Source organism: Vanacampus margaritifer, chromosome 2 (genome assembly GCF_051991255.1).
Source record: "Vanacampus margaritifer isolate UIUO_Vmar chromosome 2, RoL_Vmar_1.0, whole genome shotgun sequence".
Taxonomy (NCBI): Eukaryota; Metazoa; Chordata; class Actinopteri; order Syngnathiformes; family Syngnathidae; genus Vanacampus; species Vanacampus margaritifer.
Window position 1 is genome coordinate 22,357,117 of NC_135433.1, and position 15,094 is coordinate 22,372,210.

The 15,094-nt window shown below is 44.9% G+C and overlaps 1 protein-coding gene across 1 annotated transcript in view; it reads left to right on the forward strand.

The window, feature by feature from the left end:
• The first annotated feature begins 66 nt into the window (after positions 1-66).
• LOC144042771 (medium-chain acyl-CoA ligase ACSF2, mitochondrial-like) overlaps positions 67-15,094 on the forward strand; it is a 20,009-nt gene continuing 4,981 nt past the window's right edge. Inside the window, exons 1-8 of the mRNA XM_077555725.1 lie at positions 67-254; positions 8,190-8,385; positions 10,686-10,814; positions 12,134-12,187; positions 12,266-12,384; positions 12,488-12,650; positions 12,726-12,821; positions 12,959-13,110. Of these exons, the coding sequence (XP_077411851.1) occupies positions 157-254; positions 8,190-8,385; positions 10,686-10,814; positions 12,134-12,187; positions 12,266-12,384; positions 12,488-12,650; positions 12,726-12,821; positions 12,959-13,110 (1,007 nt within the window). The 5' untranslated portion in view covers positions 67-156. The remainder of the gene's footprint in view (positions 255-8,189; positions 8,386-10,685; positions 10,815-12,133; positions 12,188-12,265; positions 12,385-12,487; positions 12,651-12,725; positions 12,822-12,958; positions 13,111-15,094) is intronic.

The following is a 15,094-nucleotide window of genomic DNA, read 5'->3' on the forward strand; positions in this document are numbered from 1 at the left end:
ACTCTGTCACTGTTAGTGGTTAAAGATTACACATGTGGTGATTAACTCTTGCTACAAAGTTGACAAAGTGTCCACTCAGTGTTTTTGCCTGGAGTGCAGACAGACCTTAAGTTTTGCTCACTGCCGGTTGATTCATTTTTCCCTTCACCTGGAATAATGTCGTCACTCATGTGTTTGTCGCGGTGTGCTCTGAGTGTTGCACGTGGACTTGAACGCAGCACCACATGGGGGTCAAGCTGGCTCCAGCAGGGTCGGTAAGTTACCCCCACCCTAAGAACCCCCAATAAGTATTATGAACCTGCTCTGTTATTTACAAACGTTTGCTTTCCAGGAATTTTAAGAGGGGCTATTGCCATTTATCCATTCGGGCCTGAATCAACACTACAGCACATGACTTTGCCACATAGCCTTTGGGATCTGGGCCAGTTATCTAATAAGCTGACAAAAACATACATCCATACCGGACATTCATTTGAGACAGCACAAGTCCATTTTTCATCTACTCACACATGCAAACAGTCAATAGATATATATATATTGTTATTAAATGTTTTTGGTTGTTGCTGACAAGCCCATTCATCAGTAATGCAGTGAAAATCTGTGCAAATGTGAAGATTTCCTACGGAAGTCAACTAAAGCGTGCACTGCTAAAATTTAAGGTTTGGGGCCACCGTGCTCCAAGTAAAATATAAATAAAATGGAACCCAGTTTGTTGTAGTTTGAAACCCTGACCCTACTTTGAATCCCTACTTCAAAACCTTAGCGCTAGTTTCTGGGAAAAGGTCTTACTCGCAAGATCCATCTGAACAGCCTCCCTAAGTTCTGACACACGCCTCGTGTGGTGTGGGGTATAAAATAACTGTCAGTGTCTTTCAAAAACACTGAAGCACCATGAAACCAGTGGATCACAGATGCTTATCTGATGTGGAAAGCAGCTGCACTTTTCCAATTTGAGAAGGACAAATCAGCGCCATTTTCGTCCTCCTCCTGTCTTCCTCCTTGCTTATCACTGGGCAACACAACACTGACATTCAAACATTTTCTCTCACAGATGACACTGTGGTCAACAGATAAAGGCCTAGATACACGCCTACCCCGTGGCGTCGGCCCGTCGCATAGAAAAATGACGTAAATATACTCCGCACCGAACCTGACTATTACGTACCTTCAGCGCATGCGCAAGAAGTAATTCCCCTCCATACCATCGGTGGCGGTAGTCATTATTCCTAAAGGCAACCGGAAACAGAGTGTGTTTTGAGGGTGTTGTTAAAGGATCTTTGTGTCACTTTTTTACTCGCGACTGCCACCTCTGGCCCAAAGCGTAACTGCGACATCTGTGTCAGGTTCGTTCATGGTACGAGTACGTGCACGATCTTAAAGTGCACGATCTTAAAGTGATAGCCACATTTGGGAAACGATGACATGACTTCACTTCAAATCCTCCCCAAAGAAACTGTGGTGTGTGAGGGTCCGCACTGTCTACTATAAAGGGAAGATAAAAGCTGATATAGATGCAGTCAGAGTAAAATAGTCAGGGCTCTTCATACTCATCTGGACATTGTTGATTGGTGATGTTTAAAAAGCTTTAATATTACCTTTTTAAACTGCACAATGCACCTTTAACCACGTTGTTAGCCAGCTAATGTGAAAAAGTAATTATATTTACTAATTACAGTTGCTGTACTTTTCAAGTATAAAAAGTAAATCCTACCTGCTATATCGCGTCCCCGTGTCATGCCTTTGTCAGCATACCCTTTAACGATAATATCATACAATGCCGGTCTCTCTTGACCCAAAGAGATGAAGTAATCTTCCCGATCTTCTGTCCAGACAGTCATTGTACGTTCAAATGTGGAGGGTACAGCAGGGTAACAATGCACAAAATGAGCGGGGGGGAAAAAATGGTCCAGGCTTTCTATCGGTACTGTTTTTCCGCGTTCGTCACTTCCTCTTTTCACTAGCTAACAACCAATCACAGTGATCAAATGCCCAGACGCCGATTCAACATGTCGTCATACTACAATTTTGAAACCCTACTTTGAATCTCTAACCCTAGTTTAAAACCCTACTTTGAAACACAAACTCCAGTTAAAGCCCTACTTTGAAACCTTAACACAATTTTAAAACGACAGTTACGTATGTAACTACGGTTCTATGAGTCCCGAACGACCGTCAGGTGGCGGTGCTGAAACAGCACGGAAATCCCCCACGCGCATGCATCACTTGAGAAAGAATTCATAAAAGGACATTTCCATGGTTACGGCTGACGTGATTCTCATGTATAAAAGCGGATCGTAACCGGAACACCTCTCAGAACCTTCTCGCACAAATCAACACAAGGGCTCTTTGTGACAAACAATGCTGACGGTCGTTTGTGACTCGTATAACCTTAGTTACATACGTAACTGTCGTTCTATTTCGTCCCTCCCGACCGCCAGCACGGAATGCCAAATACCAGCGATGTCACGAAGACCCGGGAAATTGTACTTCAAAGAGGGGCATCCGCAAGACCGCGAACCACATCCAGTGGATGAGGGGAGGTGACATCCAAACTGTAGAATCTGGAGAACGTGCAAGGCGACGACCAGGAAGCAGCCGCACAGACGTCCTCCAAGGACACTCCTTTCAGAACTGCTCACAACGTAGACACACTCCTGGTGGAGTGACTGCGCACCCCAGAAGGAGGACGACCAGAGACCTGGTACGACTGCCGAATCACCTCCCCGATCCAATGGTTCCAATGGTGGGAATCCACAGACTGGTTGACAATGCCTGGAAGAAACATGGCCCAAGGGCTGGCAAGACGGGGGGTGGCCCATCTGAGAAGCCTCCGTGATATCGTCCCGCCCTGATGATTGATGTGATACACAGTGGAGGTGTACCAGGACATGGCGCCATGCCTCGAAGGGCAGAAAATTAATGAGGGTCAGATGCAAAACCCACAGCTCCAGCACATTGATGTGCCGCGACCTGTCCACTGCGGACCACCTGCCTTGAGCAGTCTTGTGTTGCCAGACTGCACCCCATCCGCTCAGGCTGGCATCGGTGGTGACAAGTGGGTACCACCCCCAACGGGACTCCCGCTGATAAAAAAGACCGGCGACCCCAAGGTGCGAGAGCACCCATGAACCGACTGGACACTTGGGAGACACTTTCAACGGTCCAGCAGCGGGTTGAAACCGGAAGGCGGAGCAGCCACCGTTGCAATGGTTGCAGGGATGTTAACTTGCCTAGCATATGGAGAAACGCACATCGTCTACCCTCTGTGGGGATGGCAGAGCAGTCATGGAGGTGGTGTCCAACGAAATCCCGATGAACAGAGTCTGCTGAGAGGGAACGAGAGAGGACTTCTCCAGGTTGACCTTGAGACCAAGTCGTGACACATGATGTAAAAGTGTAGACGTGTCTCGGATGGCCTGATCCCTGGACAGTGCGCATATCAGCCAGTCGTCCAAGTAAGGGAGCACCTTCATGCCCCTCGATTGCAGGGGTGCAAGTGCCGCCTTCACTACACGTGTGACAGCCCAAATGGGAGTACTCTGAATTGCCAGTGGCAACCCCTGTAAGCAAAGCGGAGAAACTTCCTGTGCTGGGGAGTGAGCGTCCTTCAGGTCAATTGACTTGCGATCATCCTCAACACGACCGACGTAGTGAGCATGCGGAAGGGCAACACCCTGAGGTAACGGTTGAGACCCCTCAGATCCAAGATAGGGCGTAATTCGTTTTTTTTGGAATGAGGAAGTAGGGGGAGTAAAATCCCCCTGGATGAGCCAAGGGATCCACTGCTTCGATAGCAGACTTGGCGAGGAGGGTCGCTAGCTCTTAGTGCCTTTTCCGGGTCGCTGATGACAGTCTCTCTGATTGGAGAGAGGGGGCCGGCGTCGAAACTGAATCCTGTACCCATGAGACAAGGTTGAAAGCATCCATGGGTCCGAAGTGAGGGCGATAGCAGAGTTGGCGAGGAGGGTCGCTAGCTCTTAGTGCCTTTTCCGGGTCGCTGATGACAGTCTCTCTGATTGGAGAGAGGGGGCCGGCGCCGGAACTGAATCCTGTACCCATGAGACAAGGTTGAAAGCACCCATGGGTCCGAAGTGAGGGCAGCCCAGTAGTTGAGCTGGCGACAGGAAAAGTAACCGACTGTCGGCCCCTCGGACTCAATCCCTAGCCCTCCCGGATTTAGGGGTCTGGGAGGGATGAGGCGTGGTGTGTGAAGCTCGGGGCTGACCATGGGGCCCTCGGACAGCTGCGGAGAGAGCAAGTACTGTAGGAGATGATCCTGGGCGTTGGCTAGTCGTGCTACCACCACCGCCACTTTGTACGATTTAGTGGCCAGCTCATCCATCAAGCGCCACTGAGGGCTAGGGCATCTCACAGCCTCCCTAAGGGCTTCCTCAAGGGAGACGAGTGAAGCCACAGAATACATTAGGCATACGGTCCAAACCAATAGGATCAAGAAACCGCATGTTTGCTAGGGCACGGTCGTCTGCCGGGAGCCTAGGATAAACACTAGAATTGTACCAGCAGGAATGAATGTGTCAAAAAAAAGACGAGATTCCAGGATCCAAAAAGACTCAGTTGAGTAGTCCATCGGAGAGAGGACACACTCAGTAAGAGGCTGAGAAAAGCCAGACGTGTCCAACTTTAAACGTTGGAAACCACTAAGCATAACCGTACGCACCAATTCCGCTCCAGCTGAAAAACGTTCAGAAGGAAGAGAAGCGGGGCAGAGTCCATTCCCGAATATCCCAGATGGAGACGGCATCCTCGGCGGCGACGTCTGCTTGGGAGGGCAATTGGAGTGTTGCATCCGGCATGTACACCTCTGCATAGGGCAACACCACTGCAGAGGCCTGAGAATCAGAAGGGTTTTGATTACCCAACTAAGCCTGTATAGCCATCACACTCGCCTCCAAACGGCTCAACTTAAAGGCAATCTGAGAGTCAGCCCGACTCTCCTTACTCCAATGGTCAGGGTCAGCAGGAGAAGCAGACCTGCGTTTTGCCCGACCCCCTCGACGATGACCGCCCCTGGGCAGCAGCTGCGTCTGGTGAGGCACAACATCGGGTGTGTTCACCGGAGCGGTCGCTACTGCGCGACAGTTGAGACATCAGTCAGTGTGTCCCTCTTCGGACAAGAAAGAGCCGCCACAGTGCTTACAGCGAGCGTCGTCGTCCATAGCAGCCTCCAATCGACGCGCAATGAGTGTGCGCAAGTCAACAGGCTGCTATCTTCGTGGGGGAGAGGAGGCGAAAACTGGCCTCTTCACCAACGGAACAAACAAACACAAAAGTGCTTACAGCAACACAAAAGTGGTCATTAGTGTCGTCATAAACTAACAGACGTCATGACAGACAATATCAAAGCCATCAAACATCATCAAGGCGGCTGGCGACTCACGGACGGAGCCGCACGAGTTGCAAGGCAGTACAAATTAGGAAAGGATATGAAATAACCGTACCACCACTAGCTAGTTGTATTCAAAACAAGTCAAAGCAACCGTAGGAAAGACGGCAACAGTTACACCATACATACTCATGAACTTAAAGCGGCACTCAGCAATGAGGTGCGGAGATCGTGGAAAGATAAAAGGGGAGCTCCAACGTCCGTACATATATTCCAAAAGTCAAAATACACTGAGCCGTCGCAGCCAAGGGGGGCGGGGAACCCCGCTGCCCCGATCCACAAGATCACAGGCCACCAGCGACAGGGACGAAGAACTGCGGTAAACGCCATGAGTGACCACGCGAGAAGGTCAAAAAGACTGGGTTCCGGTTACGATCCGCTATTATAAATGAGGATCACGTCAGCCGGAACCCTGGAAATGTCCTTTTATGAATTCTTTCTCGGGTGACGCATGCGCGTGGGAGATTTCCGTGCTGTTTCAGCACCGCCAGGCGGTCGGGAGGGACGAAATAGAGCACTTTTATGTAAATAGCGGCACCAGGCCACGCCTAGGCCATACCCTTCTCTCCCGAAGGGACAGGGATTTCGGTCATGGTAGCCATGTGCTAATGTTGTGAATGGAAACGACTTTACACATTTGAGAACTAGTTTAATATGTGGAAAAGTGGCATAACGTTTTACCATAAGAAAAAGTAGCATAACATTACTACAGAGACTATCTTGTAGCATTAGTTTGTGATTGTTTAGGCAATGGTTATTTTTGCCTTAACCGGCAAATCTCCCGCGAACGTTAGTTAGCCGTGAATGTCTCAGATTTTCCGTGAATGCTTGTAGACATTTACAAGCGGTTATGAATAACACAAATGTGCACATTTTGGCCACTGCGCGGTCACAACGTGCAAGCCGTCTGGTCGAGACCACTTAGTGTCTTAGTGGTTGGCATCACAAAGTCATGTCAACTAGGTGGCGAGTTAACCACCGTGGATTGTATCTTGACAAAACAATACGGAACCGCTTCATATTATCCAACCACCGTCTGCTTTATCATATCTGACCTCTTGTAACCAAACAACCTCCACACAACAAATGTAGCTCCCACTTTAGGCACTAAAAATACACCAGTAATATGGTAGAAGGTGCACATCTCTTATTAGAAAGGATAGGAAGGAAGGCTAAATCAAAAATGTTACAAAACTTACATCTTTCCCGTTTGCAGTCGTGTCACACTGTTGGGAGCGATCCATTATGTTTAAACGTGTTGCAAATCCAGCTCTGAACAGGCTTTCACTAACAAAACAGTCCTGTGAGAAATGATGTCGGTACACGTCCTTCAAAAAATAAATTAATCCACCGTCTTAGTGTCTTCTCAAAGACTTGATACAAAGGAAGCAACCACTTTTTCCTGATCATAATTTCTCCTCTCCACGGAGCATTTGCGAGCACAGGGACAAAAAAAGAATCAGCAAGCTTCTCATATTTCAGTGGGCGTGACAAATTTTGTTGCCACCAACCTGAGGGGGCTGGGTCGAGTGCACTTCCGTGTCTTTATGACGTCACTAAATCACGGAAGTTTAATCTGCCAGTTTAAAGCACACATTTTAGAAAGGAGGAAATAGCTAAAGAAGTCGCGGACTGGCTTTTTTCATACCTGGTTGGATTGTAGACGGACCGTGGGTGCATATTATGGATAGAAAACTCCACAAAAGTACATTTTCATACTATGGGACCTTTAAAACCCTTCTTTGAAACACAAACTCTCATTCAAAACCCTACTTTTGAAACCCTAATAAGCGAAGTGTGCATCTCGACGGCGCGGCCCATTATGGGTAGGCCGGTTAGTGAACATGCAAAGCATGTCGTTACTGTCTGCCTCTGCTGGGACATTACAGTTAAGCTGAGTTAAGAGTAATATATAATATAAGTAATATTTGGCTGAATGTGTGCACTGGGAGTCAGCCTGAGGAGCGACGCTACGGAGCGTGAGAAAGAGACGGGTAGGATCTTTCTTCACTGAGGGGGTCAATTGGGGCAGGAAACAGGTTCTGAATGACCAGCTGCAGTGTGTCCCGTGTGACCCGAGGCACCTCGCGTGGTGTTTTGTCCAGCTGGCACACTGTTGACAGTACATAACATAATGAGATGTCTTTAAGCGAACCGTCGGATGTAATATGTTGTATTGCTGAGAAACGTAAAGTTTGACTGTAATCACTAATCACTTGTAATACGTGTAGGTTAGGTTATAATGTGTTAATGCAGGAAAAAAATTAGAATTAAACAAAAATCTCGAAAAAATATTGGCCTATTTTAAAAGAGCTAATATTAAATCTTCCAGTCAATAAATCAGTTGTGTTTTGTCCAGTTTTTGTATTTTTTTTTTTTTTTAAATTTTGTTATGTTATTAGGTATTGCTTCTGAACTGCTCCAATTTATGGCCCAGTTGCATGCCATTATACTGCGTTTCTGTAGAGTAGCCTATAGGTCAGTGGTGTCCAAACTCGGTCCTCGGGGGCCGGTAGTCCTGCAGGTTTTGGAGGTTTCCCTGCTCCAACGCACCTGTTTCAATCAACAGGATTGTTATCAGGCTTAGTAGAGCTTGCTGATGAGCTTCAGCTGTGTTGGAGGAGAGAAATATCCAAAACCTGCGGGACTACCGGCCCCCGAGGACCGAGTTTGGACACCACTGCTATAGGTGGTTCAATAATTGTATAATGTATGCTCCATTGAAGGCACCCAGTCCTTTAAATGCAAATGCGCTGCTGAATCTAGATTTGTTTGACGTGCGCAGGTGGCTGCACGTGGACCATCCTCCATGCCGACCGTCTCTGAGCAGCAGCTACGTGCACGGCACATCCGCCGTCTCTCTGCTGTCCATGACGATAGGACAAAGCCTGGAGGCCGCTGCCCAACGCTGGCCCCAGCGCGAAGCCGTCGTCTTCCTGCAGGACGGCGTCAGGAAAACCTTTGCGCACTTTCAGCAGGACGTATGTCTGCAAGGGAATGTCAATGGAATGTTGTGGCGACGGAGGTTTTACGCCATATGTTAAGATACAAGGCCTACGTCTTTTTTGTTGTTGTGATAAACAGTAAAAGTATACAGTTAAGTAAAAGCATATTTGCAGATCGGCAGAGGCAAATTTGCATATCTAAAGATGTTTTCAGAACCTGTTCTTCATTTTTGTTGATAATCTTGGCTATTTGCTGTACAGTGGAACCTCTAAGTTTGAACGTCTCGGAACTCGTACAATTCGGACTTCAACCAAAAAATCTGTGTAAAAAATGCCTCGGAGTTTGAACTCATTTTCGGAGTTCGAACACCCAAGCAAAACAAGCTAAGACGAACGTACCTTGAAAACGAGTAGCCGAGTGAAGCCGAGCAAAGCCAAGTAATGCCGAATGCTCACGTTGCGGTAGTTGAGACGATGCACTGCTCATTTCCAGTCAAATCGTAAATACTCCCAGAGGTGCTCCATACTCGCGAGTGCATTTTGATTTTTACACGACAATTTTTTTCGCCATGGGACCAAAGAAAGACAACAGTGCCAATGCCAACAGTGGAATTAGGATGGAGATTATCACGCCGTTGTAACTACTGTGACTAATTCTGTAAATACTGGCACGAGGACCCCCCTTAGCTGTTCAACAACGTGCCTGACGTTAAACAACGCATGCAAGGACCGCTTAGTAGTCTAACATATGACCAATGTAAAATACACAAACTAAGCACTGAACTAAAGCTAGCATTAACATAGCATTTATCATCCACTGATGCCATCACACCACAACGGGTAAGGTTAGGTATTATTTTAGTGTTTAAATACTGTACTGTTAATGTAAAAAAACAGAAATAGAAATGTTCTGTTTTTGGAGCTTGGGAACGGATTAATTGCATTTACATTATTTCCTATGGGGGGAAAAATGTTTCGGAGGTTGAACAATTAAGCAGATACAAGGCCTACTCTCTAGGTGATTTGGTGCCCTAGGCGAAAGTGTAGATTAAGACGTAAGAAAATGGTCTGTCCTCCCAAAAAAGGATGCATTTGGTCACCCTACCATATACTCTAAATGAATTGCCTTAAATTATTACCTTTTATAGCCTTGAAAATCTCTTGAGCACAATTTATATTGTAAATAAACATTTTAACCTTGCCTGTTGCCTTTATAAATACCTTACAACAAAAATAAACCGTCCAGAAATACAGATTCTTAGTCAATAAAAAATAATTTTGAGCGTTAGCAAACTCCAGTGGACGAAAACGGCAACGTTTTACTATGCAGTAAATTACACAATGAACATGAAATATAGCAACATTAGTTAAACAATGAAACATTGCTCCAATACGAACCTTGTTCTCTTCTTAGCCAGGTGCTAAATTAGTTCACTGAATTAGTTGTAAACTTCAATTTTCTCTGATTTCCTGTAGCGCGCACACGTCTTCTCTGCACTTGGAAGACGGCGCTAATAAGTACGTTGGTTACTTACGTCAGTTCCTACCGGTTTATAAGACCTTTTCCTGTATCCTTCAAAATAAAGTATCAACTATATTATAATAGCACAATAAAACAACACAATTTTGCAATGCAAAAATGCTAAAACAAAAATAATAGCAGGGTCATTTACATATTTTATTTTAGAAACCAGAGGGGGGGAAATATTTTTTACCCCCCCCCTTCTTTTTTTTTTGCCTTACAATTTGGCGCCCCCTCCACTAGATGGCGCTCTAGGTGACCGCCTAATTTGCCTATTCCCTGGGCCGGCCCTGCAATTTCGGACTTTGAACACTTGCAGGAACGAATTATGTTCAAACTCCAAGGTACCACTGTATTTATGCTTGGGCAAAAGCAATTTAAGTATTACTTTGGCGCCATCTGGTGGAATGTTAGTGTTGTTAAGTTGAATTCAGTGATAGTGGGTTTTTTGTTTTGTTTTTTTCCCACTGCTGTTTTACTTGGTAGTCCTTGAATGTATGTCGTGCACAGCAGGGTTTTCCAACTAGGGGTACATTAGCACATTGCAATGGGTGCATGAAAACATTGAATAATGTATGGATAAGTCAAGTCTAATTTAAGTATAGGCCAATGACTATTAGAAAAAAACCTGGTCACTTCCGAAGCATTCAAATAGGGTGCTGAGCTACATGTGTCAGCCACATTTGAATTTCTTTGTATACATATTTTACATGTTGTACTTTACTTATATTTAATTTGTTTTATTAAATGTATTTTATTTATATTTAATTAATTAGTGGTACTCTTATGAAAATTTGGGATTTTGGTTGTGCAGGTGGACCAGGTGGCGGCAGGGCTCCTGGCTCTGGGACTGCAACGAGGCGACCGTCTGGGCCTTTGGGGACCCAACACGTACGAATGGATCCTCTTCCAGTATGCCTCAGCCAAGGCGGGAATCATTCAGGTCAGCGTAAACGGATGCAGTTCATACTGTACATCACAGGACTTTCAAATCTTTGTATGCGTTACCTCTGCCAAGAAGGTTCAAAATTGTGGCGCCAGCTACTCGTGTTTACATAATTGGTATCATGAGTTCAATCTTGAAATTATATTGGTAAGTATAATACAGACAGGGTTGGGAAGGTTACTTTTAAAATGTATTCCGTTACAGTTACAAGTTACCTGCTAAAAAATGTAGTTAGTAACGTAATCCAAGTACCATAATATTAAAGTAATGCAACTGGATTACTTTGGATTACTTTTTAATTACTCCAATACCGAGTATGCTCATGAAGACAAAATAAAAATAAATATCACCACAGTATATATTCTATACAATGTGCCCCTGCTATTTGCGGGTGATAGGGACCCGGGCAGCCTACAAATAGAAAAAATCCTTATGTAATTAAAAAGCATGTACCGGTAGGCTATAGATAACCCTAACCCGGATTGATTGATTAATTGATTGATTGATTGATTGATTGATTGATTGATTGATTGATTGATTGATTGAAAGCCATATGCTGTTTTCGAACTGTCACTGAAAGCAACCACACCTCACAGTTTAGACAGACAGACAGATAGACAGAAAGACAGATAGATAGACGGAGAGATAGATAGATAGATAGATAGATAGATAGACAGATAGATAGATAGATAGATAGATAGATAGATAGATAGATAGATAGATAGATAGATGCATGGCATACGTGACATACTTTTATCCCAGTCACAAGTTTAGCCGTGTACATATGCTGTGTAAGATGTTTAAATAGTGAATTGGTGGGAGGAAGATTTGTGTGGAAGGTGTAACTCACATTATGGTTGTATGCTGGCGGGCTAGCTAGCAAGAAGCTACAGCGCGTAGTATGTCGCTGGACTCTTAGCTCAAACTTTCTCTCCTTCAGCAAGACGTGTAAATTCCAGTGAATACCGGTCACCATTTCCTCCACCCGTCCAAGAAGTTTTTTCAAACTGCGTGTTCGCTCTCTGTCTCTCTCTGCCTCTCTTTCTCTCTCTCTCTCGCCCTCGCTCTCTCTTACACTTTCTCTCATTGTAGAAATTGTAATCCTCTAAGTAATCACCATTTTTAATAAATGTACCTGTAATCTGATTACATGTTTTTTTTCCCGTAACTGTAATGGAATACAGTTACATTTTTGGGGTAATCTGATTATGTAACGTCGGTACATGTATTCCGTTACTCCCCAAGCCTGAATACAGGTACAGGTGTCTCTAATGTTGTGGTCTGACATGTGTAACGTAACTTTTTGTTCATGGCAGGTGTCCTTAAACCCGGCCTATCAGCTCAAGGAAGTAGAGTTCACACTCAGAAAGGTTGTTGTTATATTTCCTACTATGCTTAACACATGTATGAATACATTCAGTGACGTCGTGCTTCTTGTTGTCCTTCAGGTGCAGTGTAAAGCGGTTGTTTGTCCCAGCAGCTTTAAGACACAAAAGTTCTGTGAGATGTTGCGACAGATCTGCCCGGAGATCAACACTTCGCCGCCGGGAGCCATCCACAGCTCCAGGTTCCACAGAAACAACAAAATAATGATTTTTTTTTTTTTAAATAGCCGTCATGATGTTACAGGTCAAATTGATCCTGCGTCCTTAACAAGCGCGTCCCTTAAGGTTGCCAGACCTGCGCATGGTGATAGTGACGGACACGCGTGAGGCGGGCATGCTACACGTGGACGACGTTTTCCAAGCGGCGGAGAGTCGTCACCGGCGCCAGCTGAGCGAGCTTCACGGCAAGCTGTCGTGCGACGACGCCATCAACATTCAGTTCACCTCCGTGAGACCGGCCACCCTCTGTTTTTGGTGTCGTGACCTCTTGTGACATCACACCTCCCCCCCCCCCTTCTTTCAGGGCACCACTGGCAGCCCCAAGGGAGTCACGCTGTCCCACCACAACGTGGTCAACAACGGCTACTTTGTGGGACTCAGAGCGGGTTACGACTGGAGGGTAAGTGATACTTGTTCATAAAAGCAAAAAATGTTTTACCAAGGAACAGCTTGTAACCTAAAAACTCCTAAATTAGGGTAGCACTTCATAAAAATGCAGCCAGCATTGCACCAACCTGTTGGACTTTTCTCCATCAGCCTCAGGTGCGGGTGTGTATGCCGGTGCCCATGTACCACTGTTTCGGTTCGGTGGTGGGAGGCCTCTGTATGGCCCTGCACGGCATCACGCTGGTCTTTCCCTCCACCGCCTACGACAGCCAAGCCAACCTGGAGGCCATCCACAAGGAAAAGTATGTGTTTGGGAATTTGAAAGACAACACTAGACTTTGATTGAGGAGAATTTTCTATTGGACGCCCCTGACGCACATGATAATTTGGTGACAGAAAGTAGACTTGACTTTAGACCAGGTGAAACCAGGTCTAAGTTGTGGCATAGGTTGTGGATTTGACCGAGGCACGGGAAGACAGATTCTGCGCTTTGCTGATATGGCAGGTTAATTTGATATTGCCCATAATTATAAAAGAGTCTCAAAGGGCTTCACAAGCCGACAAATATCAACGACATCCACTGTATAAAATACCTAAATTACAAGACTTGGCATAGACACAATCATGAACCCATGTTACATAAATGACAGTATTCGCTAGTTATTGTTTGAACTTTCTTCAAACTTTGGGTTGTGAAAAATAGGGAGCCATTATCATTCACCATTTGTCACCGTGGGAAGGGAGTGCGCACAGCGGCCGGCGACATGCACCGATTAATATTTATTGACTGTGGCTGGAAAATGGACTGGGCATTTGGGAAACTCAAATGGGAAATTCTCCATGGCCAGTCCTCCCCAAGTGTCAAGTGTCATCTCTTTCATTATCCATCTACACTATGTATGAACCAGGAGTTGAGTTGAGTAGTATTTAGTCTGTGAGACAAAAGGATGTGATTTGGCCGACTGTAACTGCTCAATTGAGCAAGCCTGGTTGGTTAAAGTGATCGATCACTAGGAAGGGAAACTGTCAGCATCAAAGTGTGCAGTCATCACGTTGACTTTGAAAAGTAATCCGATCAGGCTCTCACTGCAGCCGCTAGCACTGTTAGCACGCTAAAGCTGTTAGCTGTCCGAAACACCGCAATTAAATAAAAAAATGTTGTGCCCTTAATTGGCGATTGAACGTGATTTTAGGACAAAGTTTTGTTGTTGACATTGGCAATATAAACAGCCGACACACATTCTGCAAGACGAATCAAGTCATCCGTTGCGCCGCTACAGGCGACACGGTACCAGGAACAGAACAACGTCAAGATGAAAGTGCTCCAAAGCATTGCGCACTATTATTTGGTAAGATTAGGTTTATTTGAAGTTGGCCTTCTCTCCGCATTGGCGGCATGTTGCCAGCAGACAATGTGTCATTCTCTACAATGTAAAGGGTTTACTTCGCTGTAAAATCAGGACATTAGCGGGGAAAATGAGTGATCGGGAGACACACAAGAGATAGGGTTGAAATTCGGGAGTCTCTCGCATCACTGCCTGAATCGGCAGAGGTGGCGAGTATGAGCTTTCACGTGCGGCTGGTCAAGAGTATTAGCTTGCAAAGAAAAGTACAACTAAGGTTGTGTTAGAGCAGGGGTCTGCAACCTGCGGCTCTGGAGCCACATGTGGCTCTTTAGTCCCTCTCATGTGGCTCCCTGTGGATCTCTAAAAAAAATAGTAGAAATTGATTTTGATTATTTTTGCATGTATATTATTTTAGATGAAATATTATTTAAATGAATTAAAGAATGTCACAGTCCAAATTTTTAAGAGGGACAAAAAGGAGATCCAAAAGTTTTTTTTAATACCTAAAAATCTCCAAAAAGTGACCATAAAATGTCAGAGAATTGAATAAAGAAAGCATAAAAGAAAACATTCAAAAAGTAACCATAAAATGTCCCAAAACAAAAGAAAAAAAAATCTGAAAATTACCATAAAATGCCACAAATATGCCAAATGTCAGAACATTCATAGCAAAAAAGGGCAACAAAAATTTTGAGGCAGAATATTACCATATGTCCAATTGTCCATACTCTATAAAATTGCCAGAATGGCAGAAAACTCAAAAAAAATTATGAAAAATGAAGTATGAAAAATGAAAACAACAAAAAAAATCAAAAAATGAAAGACAAAATGTAGAAGAAAATGTATCATTATAATATATAATTAGTTTTGCATCATTTTCTGTTAAGGTGCAGCTCTAATTAGCTGTTGGGTCGTCATTTCATTAGACCAGGGGTGGCCA